Below are 18423 nucleotides of genomic sequence, written 5' to 3'. Positions count from 1 at the left end.
TAGATGACCTACAAGGTCTCTGTTAATTTTATTTATTTTATTATATTTATTATATTTCTATACCGCCTTTCTCCCATAGAATTAATTTAATTTAAATTAATTAATTTACCATCCCTGAAAGTTTTCAAGAGACTCGACTGCCACCTGTCAGAAACAGTGTAGGTTCTCCTGCTTGGGGGGGTGGACTAGATGACCTCTACAGTCCCTTCCAACTCTTTTAATCTGGATCTGGATTCTGCGTTGCCCCATAGTCCTAAAATCCAGCGCCTAGAGTTGGTGCCCTCCAGATACCATCATCAGCCAATAAACTGATTACAATTCACCGGATGGGGGGGGGTGGGGGAGAAATAATTCTACGGGATAATAAAACCCGTCAATGGTAGCAAGGCTGCCTTTACTAAACGCCGAATAACGGCGGCGGTAGAGCTGCTATAATCACCGGCTTGGCGGGAGAGCTTTGGGCTGGAGCTCGGGTGGGGCGGAGTCGCGTTGTGGCGCGAACCGTTCAACATGGCTGCGGAGAAGCTGAGAAGTAAAGTGGGCGCTGCTTTCAAAATGCACGGCTTGGTCCTCCGCGCGTGAGTAGTAAAAAAAAAAAGAAAGAAATCCCCCAAAATCTTTAATCTGAATATCGATAAACACTCTGAATGGCTATTTCTGCGTAAGGAAACTATATAAACAAAACACGATGGCTAAACCAAAATCAAACCGCCAGATTAATGTGTTGACTGAACCAGGCTAATCTGTTAACCCATCATTTTGCTTTGCTTCTTCTTTAACCACTGTGGCTTGTTAACCTTGGTTTACAGTATAACGTGTATTAATGCAAGCTATAACTTCTCAAATGTAATAATTAAACTTGTATGTTGCCTTGATTTTCAATGACCGTGCAGCTCCCAACAGTCAAATTAAAAATTTAAAAATAAAATAGAAACTGGCAAGCGCAACAGACCAGATGGAATGAAAACCTGTTCAGAAGGTACTATTTTTAGTTAAAGGAATTCAGCAGTCACATTTTATATAAGTAGGTAGTGTTTTCCAAACTGGACAACTTTCAGATGTATGGACTTCAACTCCCAAAATTCTCTATCCACTTAAAGTCATGTTTTGAGAAACACTGACAGGTACAGTAGTTTATTTGCACTTAATAGACTTATTCTAAGTAATGCATTTAATTGCATCTCTCAAGATGTTGCTGAGCGTAAATTCCTTTTTGCATACCTCAGTTGCATGTATAATAAAAAATAAGCCACTTAATAGTGGACACGAACCACTTAAATACAATATAGCATAGCATAGTGGATTGAACCCTGCACAAATAATAAGTTTGTTGTGTGATCTTTGAAAATTGGGTCCACTGAGTTAATCATAGTTCAGTAAAAAATTGGTAAGCATGTTTTGTAAACACAACCGTAAGAATTTTGTAATAAAGATATTTAGAAGTTCAAGATTTAATTTTCCAAATATATCTTACCTTGTTTGCCATAGTAAAGTTTGGTTATATGCATAACATATTTACCCAGCATTAATTTAACTGGCTCACAAAGATCAGTTGCCCAGACTCACATGACACATTGACTATAAAGTAACCCGTTTTACCTAATACCTCATGTCAAGTTAAATTATGATGGCAACTAGTGTTTAGCATGTTATACAAATAAGGTAATCCTCGATTCATTTAGTGACTGTTCAAAGTTACAACAGCACTGAAAAAAGTGACAATTGACTTATTTTTCTCAAGACCATTGCAGCATCGCTGTGGTCACATGATCAAAATGCAGATGCTTGGCAACTGGTTCATATTTATGACAGTTGTATATCCCAGGGACATGTGTTCACCATTTGCGACTTTCTGACAAGAAAAGTCAGTGGGGAAGCCAGATTCATTTAACAACCATGTTACTAACTTAACTGTAATGATTCACTTAACTGTGGCAAAAAAACTTGTAAAATGGAGCAACTTTCACTTAACTGTCACCTAGCAACATAATTTTTGGGCTCAATTGTGTAAGTTGATGACTATCTGTACAGCATCTGTATGTTAAACCATAACCAACCCCTGTCCATGGACCAGTACTGGGCGCGACATGCCAGAAACCAAGTTGTGCAAACAAGTAAAGCCCCATCCGCAGGATGCAGTAGCACACAAAACCATGCCCCCTCCAGTCCGTGGAAAAACCTCATCATGGGATTGGTCTCTGGTGCCCAAAAAGTTGGCCACTGAGTTAAACTACAATCTTGATTGACATTGGCAGTAAAGTTAATAGCTGACTATGTGGTTGGAGCTGTGATGGGAATTGTAACAGAAAAAGTGCAGAACACAAATGGAGAAAAACAAAACATAAATATGCTGTTATTGATAGGTAATGTATTTTTGAATATAGTAACTATTTTCCAGTTCTTCCTTTTTTAAAACTTCAAAACAGACCTCAGTCAGTAAACCAAACATAGACCTGCACTTTAGAAAATGCTGCTTCAAAAACTAAATGTTTCATATCATAAGTGCCTGTGACTTAGGTACTGTGGCCTTCTAGGTAAATGATACCTTCTTAAATCAAAGAAGTTTATACTTTCTGCATGAAAGCCAATGATACATAATAATCATACATGAAAATTGCCATACATGAAGAAAATGTCTACAACATAGAACTAAATCCTGTTGGATACAACTATTTGTATACTTGCAAAGCATTGTATGGAATGCATTTCTTTGTAAACCAGTTTGGTCTAGCAGTTAAGACCATGCTAGAAGAAAGCAGAGGCTGTGAGTTCTAGTCCCACCTTAGCCATGAAAGCCAACTGGATGACCTTGGGCCAGTCACTCTCAGCCCAACTCACCTCAGAGAGTTGTTACTGTGGGAAAAATAGGAGAAAGGTATGTTGGATATATTTGCCACCTGAGTTATTTGTAAAAATAATAAAGGTGGGGATACAATTAAATAAACACAGATCTGAAATCAGAAAGCATTGGACAGCTCTTACCTAGACAATGATGCTAACTTAGCTTTAATGATCCTGTTATAATTGCAGCTTGACAAATAATTACTCTTCAACATATTAATGGAAAGTTGAGTGAAATAAAACACTGTCCTTAGCTAAATGCTCCCACATTTATCTTTGAGAATTTGAAACAACTTCTTTAGGTCATTATCCATTCTCTGAACTGCAGCTACTATCAAAGCTTTGTGCAAATTGATAGTCATGATTAGTATTCCATCAGTGAATTGATCTGACCACTGCAGCATATTATCCATATTTACTGTAGGGAATTTTAAGCTGTAACTATCTAGGAAAGACACCAAATTTATCTGAATGGCTAGAAAAATACTCCAGATGATTGATCTGGAAAAGTTTCATATTAATATTTTACTTTTTTATAAGTGTATATCAGATGTTTTGGAGGAAGTAATCTGAATATTTATTACTAATCATCAGGGAGGCTACAAAGTATCTCACAGAAGCTCTTCAAGCAACTAATGAAGTGGAACTAGAAGACATGATAGAAAATATAATTGATGCTGTTGAAAAACAGTCTTGTAAGTAAATTTTCAGTTTTCTTAATGTTTGAAAAATAATTTAAAAATTGTCTTAATTATTGGAAATAGCACTGTAGAACTGTGGTGTTCATCATAATGCGTGGTATATTGTGTGATATATCACATTGAAAGCTGCTGGTTTGTCTGTCCTACATAGAGGCTGTTACAGTTTTTATACTATATATTGCAGCTGACTCCTGGTTTTTTCCCCACTTTGGGCTATTGCATCTTTTGGTTTATTTAAGATGTTCTGGAAGATTTTATATGGTTTGTGTGCATCCCTGAGCACCAACAAGCAGTCAGAAAATATGATGAAAACTCCTTAATCTGACAATTCAGTCACAATGTCAACTGAGAAACTGAACATTCTAGACCAAGCCAAATCCAGAAATGTTAGGGATTTCCTGGAAGCTTGACATGAAAACAATTCAGTCATCAATAGGCACATAGAAACAAGCTATAGTTACACAACATTTAAAAGAGACAATGAAAACTCTAAGAAGGAAACAAAAAGACCAGAACACATCCTCTCCAGCAGCCAGATAAATCAAGGACAAGGCAACCAGGCAAACAATCAAGCATAATACAATTTTATTTTATTTGCTTATAAAACTTATATGCCGCCCATCGCTTAGAGGCGACTCTGGGCGGCTTATAATTATAAAAACACAAAACCTTAAAACAAGTATTAGTACTAAAATTGTTTCAAAGTTGACAAGACGGGAAAGAAGGGAGCAACATCACCCAGGAAGAAGATGGGGTCTTAGTATGTTAGTCACCTCCAGAATGACATGCCTCCATTGGGGCCCCAGACCAGTTGGCAGAGCCAAATCTTCAGGCCCTTTCAGAAGGATCATAGTGTTATGGATTTGCTCTCTGTTTATATATACCGTAATAACTTGTCCTGCCAGATTGGTGGGGGTGTAGTTTTCTCTTTGGAAGTTCCTTGATTAGGGTATTCTATATGCATAATTTATAGCCATGGGGGCACAGTGGTTAGAATGCAGTATTGCAGGCTACTTCTGCTGGCTGCCAACTGCCAACAGTTTGGCAGTTCGAGTCTCAGCGGCTCAAGGTTGACTCAGCTTTCCATCCTCGGTAAAATGGGGACCCAGATTGTTGGGGGCAATATGCTGACATGTAAACCACTTAAAGAGGGCTATAAAGCACTGTGAAGTGGTATATAAGTGTTATTGCTAACTTTATTTTGAGCATTGGAGGTCATGCATTGTAAATGCATGCAATTCTACCTACGGTATCATTTACTCTGAAGAGATTTAATACCATTTCAAATTATTTTTTCTTTCTAATTGCATAGACTACCAGTTCAATATTTTGGAATTTTCTTTTCAGTGTCATGCAACATGATTGAAAGGTCCATGGTGGAAGCAGCAGTCTTGGAGTGTAGCAGATCAATAGATGAAACAATGTACGTTAGCCTCCTTAATTTTAAAACATACCAGGATTTTTTTTTGCAGTCACATTATTAATTATCCTGTGTCTGTCTTCCCCTATTGATACTTGGATTTAAAACTCATTAACATTCAGTTTTTTCTCTGATGAATAGACCTCCTAGAGAGTTTTAACATTAAAATGTTTCTAATATTAATATGCTATGTCTAGAAGCATTATGGCTTAAACCAGGGAGTATAGATAATAGTATTTTAAATGGAAATTGTTTTAGAAGAATCTGTATAACTTTTTGAATGCAAATGTGCTTTTTTGTACTACAAATGATCTTGTTTGCTCAGGGACTTTACAAGAGACGTATGGTGCTATGTTACATATTGTTTTAAATATTTTTAAGATGCTACAAAGAGTCGGAGTCACTTCCTGAACTGGCAAAAGGACCAAACAAATTATTCTTTAATTTACAAGAGAGCTATATAAACACTTTAAAATAGTTGAAATAGTATCTAGTTAGAATAGAAAGCAAAATAATTTATTTATAAATGTAAAAACAGATTATGGTAGAATTTTTCAAAGGATGCATTTTTTTTATTGCAGAGAACATATTTTCAACATTATTGGAGCTTTTGATATTCCACGATATATTTATAATTCTGAACGAAAGAAGTTTCTCCCGTAAGTTTTTATTATATAATTGTTAAATAGTTTAAATTTCAGCTACTTTCACATTTTAAAGTTATGTAAAATTGATTTCCTATTCCTTTATAAGAAACAGTTTTAAACAGTGTTTTGTTTCCTTTCAAAAATACATTTTTTAACCCAAGTCTATATTCATTTCAGCCTTTCTATGACCGACCACTCTGCACCTAATTTATTTGGCTCTGCCAGGGATAAAGCAGAATTGTTTCGTGAACGTTATATCATTTTGCAACAGGTAGGAAAAATGGAAAGAAGTTTTAAGTTCACTTAGTGCTTAATCATAACACAAATGGTTTTTTGAGAAAACATGTATACTATGAAACTGTTCAGTTTGAGAGAATGAGTCACCAAGAATCTAGCTTACTTCAAGGGAGACTTTTATTTTGGTATTTATAAATTATTACGGTCCTAAATATCCTTGCTAGGAGCTAAGTCTTAGATGCTTCTTATGAATATAGAAGCTTCTTCTGAAGCTTATAAGATGCTTTTTATGAATATAAATCAATTTCTAGGTAGGAGTTCATTGGTTAGTCTGTTACTGAGTTCTAGAGAGTAGCTGTACTATTCCACAATCATTTGGGTTTCTTCTGTAAGGGTGGGATAGTCACAGTAGGGCTTATTCAACAGTCTTTTTCTGCTGCCCTTTATGTTTGAAGTTCGATGAAGTCTAAAAGCCATAAAATTACTTTTTCTGAATATTATTGTTGAATAAGAATTTGAGAGTAGTCCTGCCTGAAAAAAATTGCTGGAATCATAATTTCATGTTGCTTTTTTTTTTAATTGACTCATATTTATTTTGTGCAGCGAACCCATAGGCATGAATTATTCACACCATCTGCTATTGGCAGACAAACAGATGAAAGCAAAAGTAAATTTCAGGTAAAATCAAAATGCTAATGACACATACAACTAAATTGACCTCTATCCTTCGAGTAATCTTCCCTGCAAGATGTCTTGGACTGTATTTCCCATAAATTTAAGCCAGTGTGTGAGTGATCGGTGAGTGAATTCAACCCTTCGGGAGGGCCTTTGATTGGAGGGTTAGGATTGGTGGGTTAAGGTTGGAGAAAGCTGCTTTTGAATTTTGGGGCATGTTTTATTGTACCTGAGAAGTTCTACTGAAGACTTTGAAATAGATGGACAATCTTTTGATGCTTGTGGGCTACACATCATTGGGGAGTAGCTGAGGACTACATAGGAATTGGGACCACAAGTGGTTGGGGCTTTTCTTGAAATAATCTATTTTAATTGTATTTCACCTAAAAATGGCAGGTTTTGCTTCCAGTTTTTGGGAATCATGGGGGAGAGGGTTGGTTTCCAAGGGCCACAAAAAAGTCTTAGAGGTCACATGTAAACTACCTCTAATGTAGTTCTTACTAATCTGGTATCTCTTGATTCCAGCTCAAAACTGTAGAAACTCTTTTGGGCAGCTCTGCCAAAATGGGAGAAGTGATTGTTCTTGGCATGATCACCCAGCTTAAGGAGGTAAGCTCTGTGGTAGCAGTGATCTGCAGTGCTATATTCTAATGGTAACACATAGTATTTATGTTCAGTTGGCTACGAAAGAGAAAAACATTTCTAAATATTAACACTATTGTTTGGTTTTTTGTTACCCACCTTTAAGATTTTTACAAATAATTCAAGGCGGCAAACATCTGGTGCCTTATCCACTAGACCAAACTGACAAAAATAATTATTGTTAAATAAATGTTGGGAAAAGGTAGGAATATGGTCTTAGCTAATGAGCAATTACTAAAACGGAGTTTTAATGGTTTTTTTCCTCCCAATCCTTTCAAGGGAAAGTTTTTCTTGGAAGATCCTACTGGAGTTGTGCTATTAGACCTTAGTAAAGCAATATCCTTTATCTATATATATACAATATGGACAGGAGCTTTATCTTTTATTTAAATGAAATTAGCATATTTTGCAATGTGGCAGCTTAAGATTTTCATCTAATTATGGTAGACGTTAAATGATAAATTACAATTTATGGTGATAAGGGTTCTATTTTTAATATTACATTGGGATAGATAGCAACTTATTTTTGTGCAACCTTAATTTTTGCCTATCAATTTTGTGCTATTGTGCAATTAATTTATTACAAATGGTTCTTTCAGGCTTGGTTTACTTAAATATTTCTTTATCTAATAAATATTACCCTTAACTATTAATACCAGTTCCACAGTGGTTTATATACAGAGTCATGTTTTGTTTTAACAGAAGGTAAGATTTCTGTAATGGATTATATATATATATATATATATATAAAATCATGTTCTAGTTTAATAAAAAAAAATGAAATAAAACAGATTGTGTATAATCAGTTCTGCTAATTTAATTATATTACTTCAGTAAGGTCTGATTTGTGATACAGCATGTTTCTGGGAGTCTGATCTATAATTTTGTTCAACTCATGTACAATTATCCTTATTCCTGTCACACATAAATCACATACAGTACAAGATAACCATAATGATAGGTTTCAGATGCTGCATTAAACCATAATGTGAAGTATGTGGTTTGGCTTAGTAATTCTAGCCATTTATTTTATAAATCATTGTTTATGATTTAGTGCACTGAATCATGGCTTAGTTAACAATAATTAAACAAGCCATAGCTTAACTTAACCAGTCAAGTATATTCAAGTATATTCTAAGGTACTGTGGAGTATAAATCTGACAGTAAGAAGATTTTGTGCTAATTTTATATTTGAAGTTCTTGTTCATGCTTTAAATTTACTGTTGTTTTTTTTACTGGAAAAGAGGATTGAATAAAAAAGGCTGAAAATGGTTGTTTTTCTACTCAGTGGAGTTTTATGTAACTGGTTCAAGAAGACACTTGCTGTACTGTATTACATTTCCTTTGTGAGGAAAATGGCAAATCTAATACGATAGCAACATTAAAATATTCCAAGAATATAAACGTTTTGTGAGCCATTTTTAAATTTCTTTTCATTTTTTTTTCTTTTTAACAATCCCGTAATCCCTTAATTCAGCATAGAATTGGAGCGACTCAATTGCTAAACCTTCCGAGTGGAAGGCAAGCATCTTCACCACTAGGCCACCACGCTGCTCTTCCATTTCTTTTTTAATAATACTTATATATTCTGGCTATATAATTTTTGGAAAAAATGCCCTGATACTTAATTTGTAACATATACAAAATGTTAATTTTGTAAAAAATAAAATAAATCCGGTGGGAGATAACTCACTGAAAGCAGACTGGTCATACTGATCTTACTTTATTTTCTGATGTTGGTTGTTTTCCCCACTGACCAGTTCACTTATTATGCTTAGTTATGCTTAGGATACCGCTCACAAACTATTTTCTGTGGTTTGCAAAATTCGGGTCCCCGAAACCTTTTTCTTGGTTATGCAAATTCAAATGAGTATTTTAAAATGTATCCATTGTAATTTTTAAAACAGATATAGCCCACCTAAACCAATGCTCTTTGGAGTCCTCAAATTGTTTCTAAGAATGTAAAGGGGTCCTGAGACCAAAATGTTTGAGAACCACTGCCAGTCATGACTGTACAGTCTGGATTCTAGTAAGCTGGAAACAATATTGTGCATTTGGTTACAAAAGTCATTTTGCAAATTACAGGGAACTGTTTATAGGTAATATTGGTTTGCTAGTTCACAAGGCTTTAAAAGAATATATTCACTACTTAATCATTTAATGGATAAGTATGGTATGTGAATGTTCCTATTAATCACTATATTTCTACCATGAAACAAAAACAATGTATTTTTGATGAGTTTTCAACTGAAGGAACATTTGACTGGTTTTGAGCAACTGCTTTCAAAATATTCTGATTACATTTGAGTCTCAAAAAAGTGTGAGATTTAGATTGAAACTGTGGTTATAGGTATCATTTCTCGTTTTGAAATGATGACAAACATACCAGGGGTTTTGCTTACTTTATTCCACAGGTTGGTACGAAGATGAAGTATTTCATGTCACTGCTTTTGGATTTCCACCTACAGAGCCTTCTGCTACTACTAGGTATTTTTCTTATTTCCAATAACCTCAGGAGGGATGATCTGTGCTTATCGAAGAAAAAAATCAGCAGCTATGGACATGAAAATGGAATAATTGTGCGGTAAAATACCCGAAGGTTTACAAAAATACTTACAAAAGAAACTTTAAGGAGGAAGTGATCTTATAAAAAGAAAGTCCCATAATTTTCAGCAGGATTGAATACTGATTGAGAATTTAAAAAAACCGTATGAGTTAAAGGAGGAATGGATTACAATATGCTATATAGAAAAAGAGAGAAATAGAAACAGATAAGGTATTCAGTAGAAAGTTTATTGGACTGGCATGCTATCTGTTTATATTGAGTCGAAGTTTCTTGATCAGAACTGAAGAAACGTCTTGGATGAGAAGTGAAACATCTTCAAGGAAAAACAAAATCCATTTGCTTTTTGAAAAAGCACCTTTGGGATTATTTTTAAAATGTTTCCAGATCTCAAAACTGAGAGTTGCCCATAGTCACCATTTGGGAAACCTGAGATTGTAATATCATTAAAATTGGATATGAATAATTGTACCCTATTATATCCCCTAAAAATAAGCTTGCAGCGAAAAGGAATGTTCCTGCTTTTTAATTTTTTAACTCTATTAGAGCAGATTATAATGCAAATAGAGTATGTTGTCCTTTTTTCAAGTTGGAAATTTTATTTATTTTTATTTTATTTATTAAATTTATTTGCCACCCATCTCGCCACAAGGCGACTCTTGTGGCAGCAGTTGTCTTATGACAGATTGTAATGTGGTTCATATTGAATAGTGCAAGTTTGAACTGGATTGAAAGAGCCTGGCAACTTTATTACTTCAGATTTGACAAAGTTTAAAACTATTTTTAAGCCGTAAGATAGGGAGGCGAGTAAGACAACTCTGTCCAGTTTTTATTACTATAAACCCTAATGTAATCCATATAACTAAGCTCAAAAGAGTATAAAACAGACCTCAGTTATTAACACTACAAATCAAGATAGGACTAACTTTCTAAATATTTTTTCCACTAAATAGTTTAGGCCAATCTTTTAAAACCTTCTTTTAGGTTAAATCAAATAATCTGGCTATGTTTATACAATAAAGAGCCATGGTTCATTAACAAGACAGTAAATTGATTTAAATAAAACACTAAGAATTATTTACAAAGCATAATGGTTTGGATCATCCATATACTAAACAAAAACCAAATATTTGTTTAACATGATGGGTAAACTCATGACACTTTATTTTATTGATAATTTCCATTCCATTTTCCACATGAATATACAGCCAAGGCAGTGTTCAGAAAGTGCATGTAGAAGTTTCTTTTCATTGTAAGCTTACCCTTTTCAGTGAAAGTGAAAACATAAAGTTTTGTATGTGAAATAAAAGCCAAACTTTGGCAAAGAGAATAATTTTTGATTTGGTTATTATTCTTAACAGTGGGTTCCATGATTTGGGAATACAGGTGATTAAAAAGAATATTTAAATTTTAGAAACTTTGTATAATTAAGTGAAGGTGAATGTGAGAGTTGAGGTTTATTTTTAATGTGTAATATACAGGTAGTCCTCAACTTACAACAGTTTGTTTAGTGACCAAGGTTACAATGGCATTGGAAAAAAAATGACTTAATACCATTTTTCACATTTATAATCATGGTGACGTGATCAAAATCGTTTAGCTACTGACTCATATTTATGATGGTAAAAATGTCCAAGGGTCAAGGGATCACCTCTTATGACCTGACAAGCAATGTCATTTGGGAAGCCAGATTCACTTAACAACCGTGTTACTAACTTAACAGCTACAGTGATTCACTTAATAACTTTGGCAAGAAAGGTTGTAAAAGGGGGCAAAACTCACATAACAACTGTCTTGCTTAGCAACAGAAATGCTGGGCTCAATTGTGGCCATAATTCGAGGATTACCTTTACTTGCTTCATGATTCATGAAGTATGAGCTTCAGTACAGCCTGTAAATATTTGTTTATGCTGCAGGGCATATTATGGCAACATTAACTTTTTTGGAGGGCCTTCTTCAACCTCTGTAAAATCTTCTGCAAAACTGAAACAAATGGAGGAAGAAAATGAGGATGCCATGTTCGTGTTCCTTTCAGATGTTTGGTTGGACCAAGCAGAAGTTTTAGAAAATCTCCGCATTATGTTTTCAGGTAATCCTGTTGCTCCTCATATATGTACTGGATTTATGCAAGGAAAGGCCAAAGTATTCCAAGCTGTTCAGTTTATGCAATGAAGCAAATTAAGAAGTTACTCAAGTTTATAGTATAGACTGTTGATCTTTCAATGATATCCGTTGGTAGTAGAATCAGGCAAGGATTTTTATCTTGCAGAGCAAATCATCACATAATACATTTATAGAACTTGCTCCACGATATGGTTAGCATGCCACACATTTTGATTGTAACTGATAATTATCTCAGAATATTTAATTACCACAACTGCCCAGTTATTGTTGGTTTTTTTTACTTTTTCAGCCTTGTGCTGCAACTCTAAAGCTGTGGAAAATGCTTTGCTCCTATCTCTAGCTTCAGATTTGGAAGTGGGTTAGGATGGCTGCCTTTTTGACATTTGAGGTTTCCAAGAAAGGAGACATTCCTTCCGTAATTAGGCAACACTTAGGAATGCACACAAATTATGGGTTTACCCCCAGCTTCACAATTAATCACAGTTCATTTTCCATTTGTGAACTGACAGCCTTTTTTACATAGTTCTCAAAGAAAATTAGTTCACAAAGCAAGGAGCCATATTAACAGCTATTAAATATGGTGGTTAAGTAGAAACTTACTACTAGAAGATAACACCGAGATATCACACAGAAGGGAGGATTGATGTATTAAATATTTGTCTTAAATTTTTTTAAAAAAAATATTGTTTTAAAAAAAGTAGAACCCTACTGTACAGAGGTAATGAACTATTAAAAAACAATTGCCTGGAGGCAAAAGCAGTAAAGAGTTATTGTCAATATGCTTTAATGTTTTCTAAAAATGCTGGTTAGGGTTAGGGACTTGTGATACAGCAGAACTCTTACTACCTAAGGTAGTTAGCTTGAAAAGTTTAATAAACGTTTTGCATAAGTAAAAAAAAACATTTCAGTCTCAAGAATTATGTATTTTGTTGCCTTTCCTTAGGAAGTCTTAATTTATCCAGGTTAATACAAGTTTCCTGGATTTCTAGTTCAAGGCTTATAGAACAAACTGATCTCAGATGCAAGGGTGAATGAGATGAAATGTCAGGCATAAATATATTTACAATCAGAATAATATTAAATATTGTTTTGATATGTGAGATTGATGCAAGTTTTGATTTGTCCTTAGTGATGTATTATATTCTCAATGGAGAAGAGCTTTCCTACAAACCAAATAGAAATAGTCCTTGTTTCTCCATCCAGGTTATTCGGCCATGCCTCCAACTTGTTTTTTTTTCTGTGGGAATTATTCTTCTACTCCATATGGAAAAAATCAAATTCAGTCACTAAAAGGTACTTGGAATCCATCACCTTCCTGGTTTTTTTAAATAAATAAAATATTATTTTGTATTTTATATGTCAGTTAAATATTGATTTTCAAGACAATAATGCTTATTCTCTATAAAAATATTTGTATTTGCCTTTTGAACCCCATCGGGCTTTTTATTTTTCTGGTTTTGTTTTCTAATTCTGAAATGAAGGTTGACAAGAGGGAACGAAAATAACTACAGTACTTTTTTTATGTCTTTAGATTCTTTGAAAGCCCTAGCAGATATAATATGTGAATACCCCAGTATCCATGAAAGGTATGTTCCATATGATTTGCTTGGTGAAATATCTTTATAGAACAGGTTCCTCACATTAATCACATAGAAATCATCCCCATTTTGAAATTTATTTCGGCTGTAAAAAAAAAGGACACTTAAACTGAGCTTAATATATTTTGTAAATTAGCTAAAAATTCTACTCAAACAATTCTACTGAATATTGTGTTAGCTGGGAACTGAAGCTACAAAATCCAGAGGTATTGTGACTATTTATGTGTCAGACTTGGAGGCCACAAGAGCACATCGTGGGTAGTAAATGATACAAATATGTGTGACATCATACAAGGGTCCTAACCTATGTACTTGGAATGGATTTGTGACATCTAGATGCATGTCAACATTTTGGTGTCATAATTTGTTGTAGATGCTGCTAGAAGCTGCATTCAGTTTAATTCCTTACTTTATTTTGGAAGGGCTGGTTCTACAGATGAGAACTCCCAGGAGAATTGCCTAGTTCAAGCCATATATTACTTGCCCCAGCTTCTTAAACCCTAATTATCGTTAATAACATTACACTAAATTTTAATGAACATTTCATTTTATACCCACCAGTAATATTAAATCAAATGTATTCATTCATTATTTGTAGAAGTCGATTTGTATTTGTTCCTGGATCTGAAGACCCTGGTCCAGGCTCCATTTTACCAAGGTACATCTTTGACCTAATATCTATAACAAGATTATGTTATTAAAGGATGCTTTGAGAATCTGTAGTGTTTTTCATATGTATGTATGTATGTACATACACATATACTTTTTTTAGGCCACCACTTACTGAAAACATTACTGAAGAATTCAGACAACAGGTGCCATTTTCAGTTTTCACAACAAATCCTTGCAGGTATGTGTCCTTCATATGGCCATTTAATAATAATGGATTTCTGCACTGGGCACAGCATTGGAATAAATGGTCACCAAAGTGTTCCTATTTTATTTATTTATTAAAACACTGGTATTCCATGATAACTGACGTTTTACTCTACAGCAACCTTTGCTATGAAGTAAAATTGTCTTCTGACCTTCCAGAGGACCACTGGAAGCAATCTGGTGATCCATCACCAGAAAGGTCGGGTTACAATTATTTCATACCAATTAGAGGGTAAGAGGCCTTTGAAAGCCAAATGTTTTTGATCCTCAGCCTTATGTTATCCCTAACCTATTAATAAGAGCCCCCAAACACTTCTTAGTGGGAATTTGAGCTATGTTTATTGCCAAATATTGATTTCAAGAAATCCCCCTTCCACTTCCATACCCTCCCCCTCCCAAACCACAAAAAATGAGCTGAAACTGCTACTTGAGGATACATTAGGTAATTTAGGAGTTCAACAATGTAATCTTGAAGTATTTGTGAGGTTGCAGGTACATAGAGACCACTTATTTCTATTACTTAGCAACAAATCTATACAAAAATTTGGGACAGAGCTGCTGGCATATTTGGCTTAATAGTAAATTCTCTTTGGGTTATTGGTGATCCCTCAGAAGAGATAAAAGTTGCATTTGTTACTTTCAGAGTCCAGTACTGTACACAGGAAATAATAATCTTTCGGGAAGACTTGGTAAACAAGATGTGCCGTAACTGTGTCCGTTTCCCTAACAGTAGTTTGGATATTCCTAATCATGTAAGATCAAAAAAGCATTCAATATTTTGAATTAAAGTTTGGGTTGAGGGGTTTTAATTGGCTAAGAAATTAAAGGAAGTATAGGAGGAAGGTATTTCCCTTGCTTGAAATTCTTATTGATTTGGTAATGGTTTAGGCAGATAACCAAACAAGTTTACAAAGATTTTGTGCAGGAAATAATGCAAAGAAAATGAGAGACAGAATGGAAAGGGTAACTTAGTGGAATAACTATATTAAAAGATAATATGGATTAAGGTAACTAAAATGGAGAATAATTTTCCCAGCAAAGAATGGTTCATTGAAATATTCTGCAGCTATTCACCAGCTCTGCATGGTGATCACTCTGCTTTAGATGGTGTAATTTTAAGGGAATCTCACAATATTGCTCAGAATAGTGTTCTCACATTCCTTCAAAACTGAGGGAATTGAAACAAATCTTAGATCTGGTTCCACAATCTGGTAAACCAATCAGGTCTGTTAACAAACATATTTTACTGATCAACAAACAGGACAAAATCAATTTTGAAATCTGTAGTTATTTATTTGCAATAATTCATGCTGTGCTGAGGGGTTCTATTTTATTATATGAAGTTTACCTTCATATGTAATTTAATAGCACTGTTTTTCATCTTTCAGTTTGTAAAAACTATTTTATCACAAGGACATCTGACTCCACTGCCTCTTAATGTCAGCCCTGTCTATTGGGCGTATGACTACACCTTGAGAACCTATCCTTTGCCAGATCTAATTGTTTTTGCTGACAAATATGACCCATTCACTGTAACCAACACCGATTGCCTTTGTATAAATCCGGTAAGACCTTGCTTATATTTTTCCATCCTCAAACAATGATGAAAACATGTTTCTAACAAGCAAAATATATTAGAAATAACAAAGCTGCTCATATCTCAGACTAACAAATCCTCCAGATAGTATTTGTTGTGGACTTTTATTGTTGTTGCTCATAATAGATATTATCTGCAGCATTATGAAGCATAGTAGTATTTTCTATCATTAAAAATAATCTTTCTGTCAGAGCATCCATCTTACTTTCAAATGTTTTAAGATAGGCTAAAAGTATTTCTTGTTGACAGAAAATAAAAGAAAAAAAAACATTTGTAATGACTATTTATGTCATATTAATTTTCACTAATAAAGAGTTACCGCATGATGTATTTGAAATTATATTTAGAGATGTTAGGTATGTATTTTAAAATTATGCTTAAAGAAAAGACGTATATTCAAGAAGGTGACATGGATGAAAATTTTTCCTACGATGTTTTTCTTAAATACCAGGGATCTTTTCCAAGAAGCGGCTTTTCATTCAAAGTATTCTACCCCTCTAGCAAAACTGTTGAAGACAGGTAAGGTCACTTTTTAAAGAAAAATTACTGAGTATACAAGAACATCTAATTTACTGTTCTTCATGCTGTCTGATAAAAACAGATATACCTTGATGGTTGTAGAATTATTGAATAAACATAGCTTGACAAAATAAATTATCACCATTTTTATTTTGTATCTCCAGCTCTATCACTATTAATTATATAAAATAAATGTGCTTTTTATATAGGTATAATATGGAATTAATAAGAATGTAGAGGTAAAAGCTATTAAGAACAGTAACATGAAGGAGTTGTTATTGTGCTGAAGGGCACAGCTCTGACAAGGATAAGGTAGTGAGACATCTTTTGCTGGCTCTCCTTTCAGACTGCATGGTGCCTGCGCTCAGTAGTAAAGGTAGCCTGTCTTCAGTTTATATTTGAAAATGCTATAAATAAATGCAGATTTGATAATATGGAAACAGTTACTGTTAATGAAATGATACTGGAGCAATATGATAACAGTGGCTCATGTTACCTAGGTGGGTAAAATGTAGAAACCTTTTCCAAATATGTCTTGCAGGCTATTAACTATAATTAACATGACTGAAGAGCTAATGTACACCATATTGGGACTTAAATTCTTAACAACACTGTTCCATAATGATACCAAGCTGAACATATTTGGGAGGGTTCCCAGTGGATCTGGAATTCTGCTAGGGCAAAATGATTCATGTATTCATAATTGTATTGGTGTAAATTATTGCCTGATCGATTTTCAAGCTCATTATAACCCCTGAAGAACTGGATGGCCATTTTTAGGCCTTTGAGTTGGCTTCTGCAACGTAAGCGTCTTGAGCTATTTGTACCCTAATGTAATAGAATAGGGAGGCAAATGATCTATTGACATCAATCCTAAAAGTCCTAAATCAAATTACAAAACTATCTCAATAGAGAAATATTTGGATTGAAACTTAAAAAACAGAATTCTCATTGTGAGCACTAATAAGTATGTTCAGCCTGTTTCTGAATTTGATAATGGTACAGTATTTCTCTATTAAATACATCCATAGAATGTCAGCTGATAAACAAGGTTAATGGTGTCCTTTCCCTAGATACCCGAGATAATAATGTATTTTGGCATTATTAATGATTTCTAACTATACTCAGATTAGGTATACTATGGGACTGCTTTAGAAAGATACAGAATTTGCTTGATAGATTGTGTTGAAAGCAAACAATCAAAACGGAACACCAATTCTGTAGCAGTTATGAAATGCTGGGCTTGAGTTTTACTATCTTAATAGTTTGGCACCATTTTATTAGAGTACTATTACACAGACCCAATTGGATATTATGATTTTTCTCACAGGTCTCTTAGGTAGTGAACCTCATACCATAAAAAAACAAGTGGCTTTAGTGTATAAATGTTGAAGGTTTTTTAAAAAATGTGTTTTCTGAGTTGCCTTTCCTTCCATCTGGTTTGAATACCGGTAATTGAATTGAATATAGTAGATTGCTTCTGTAGGGATTTTTAAATATTGTTATCTGACTTCTGAAAGTTATGTTCCAGGACAAAATATATGTATGAATAATTCAGTCAGATATATAAATAAATTGATAATGTTTTGCATTATCAAGTCATAATAAAGGATAAAGAAGTAAATGCTTTTTAAATACTTTAAGAAAAGAAGTACTATGTTGGTTTCAAGACTGCCAATGTAGTTACAAGTAACATTAACATTGTTTTTTGTTTTAAATTTTCAGCAAACTCCACGGTCTCTAAATCTCAAGCAAGAAGAATAAACCAGTTTCTGGCCTTGAAATGACTGAAGTACAACTGTTTTAAATTTAGGATCATGATTGTAACGTCATGTTATAGCTAATATAACTTATGTATTGTTATATATCTTGTAAATACATTTTTATATAAGGATATTCATGTGTCACATCTTATACTTCAAATAATTTAACTTTATTCTTACAAAAAGAAATATTTTCTACTGCTCCTCACTTTCAAAATAT

General features: G+C 34.0%; 1 protein-coding gene across 1 annotated transcript; it reads left to right on the top strand.

Moving 5' to 3' along the window:
- The first annotated feature begins 448 nt into the window (after positions 1-448).
- Positions 449-18336, top strand: POLE2 (DNA polymerase epsilon 2, accessory subunit). Its single transcript, XM_034433330.3, has 19 exons — positions 449-578; positions 3436-3536; positions 4890-4965; positions 5544-5621; positions 5787-5880; positions 6450-6524; positions 7047-7130; positions 7443-7499; positions 7820-7868; positions 9578-9650; positions 11643-11815; positions 13054-13143; positions 13382-13436; positions 14047-14106; positions 14221-14298; positions 14968-15076; positions 15713-15889; positions 16373-16440; positions 18166-18336. Exons 1-19 carry the CDS (start codon positions 511-513, stop codon positions 18182-18184), a joined length of 1584 nt encoding a protein of 527 aa, XP_034289221.1. The 5' UTR covers positions 449-510; the 3' UTR covers positions 18185-18336.
- The last annotated feature ends 87 nt before the right edge of the window (positions 18337-18423 follow it).

This window comes from Pantherophis guttatus, chromosome 1 (assembly GCF_059756535.1).
Source record: "Pantherophis guttatus breed Tessera chromosome 1, ASM5975653v1, whole genome shotgun sequence".
In the NCBI taxonomy this organism is placed as follows: domain Eukaryota; kingdom Metazoa; phylum Chordata; class Lepidosauria; order Squamata; family Colubridae; genus Pantherophis; species Pantherophis guttatus.
The sequence above is the reverse complement of the archived record's forward strand: the minus strand, read 5'-3'. Positions and strand labels throughout refer to the sequence as shown.

What these genes read in the sequence shown, in the direction of transcription:
- POLE2 (XM_034433330.3), top strand. Translation starts at nt 511, where the DNA reads ATGGCTGCGGAGAAGCTGAGAAGTAAAGTGGGCGCTGCTTTCAAAATG. An exon ending in TGATCACCCAGCTTAAGGAG is followed by an intron (nt 7,131 to 7,442) that starts GTAAGCTCTGTG and finishes AATCCTTTCAAG; the next exon opens with GGAAAGTTTTTCTTGGAAGA. An exon ending in CCAGGCTCCATTTTACCAAG is followed by an intron (nt 14,107 to 14,220) that starts GTACATCTTTGA and finishes TACTTTTTTTAG; the next exon opens with GCCACCACTTACTGAAAACA.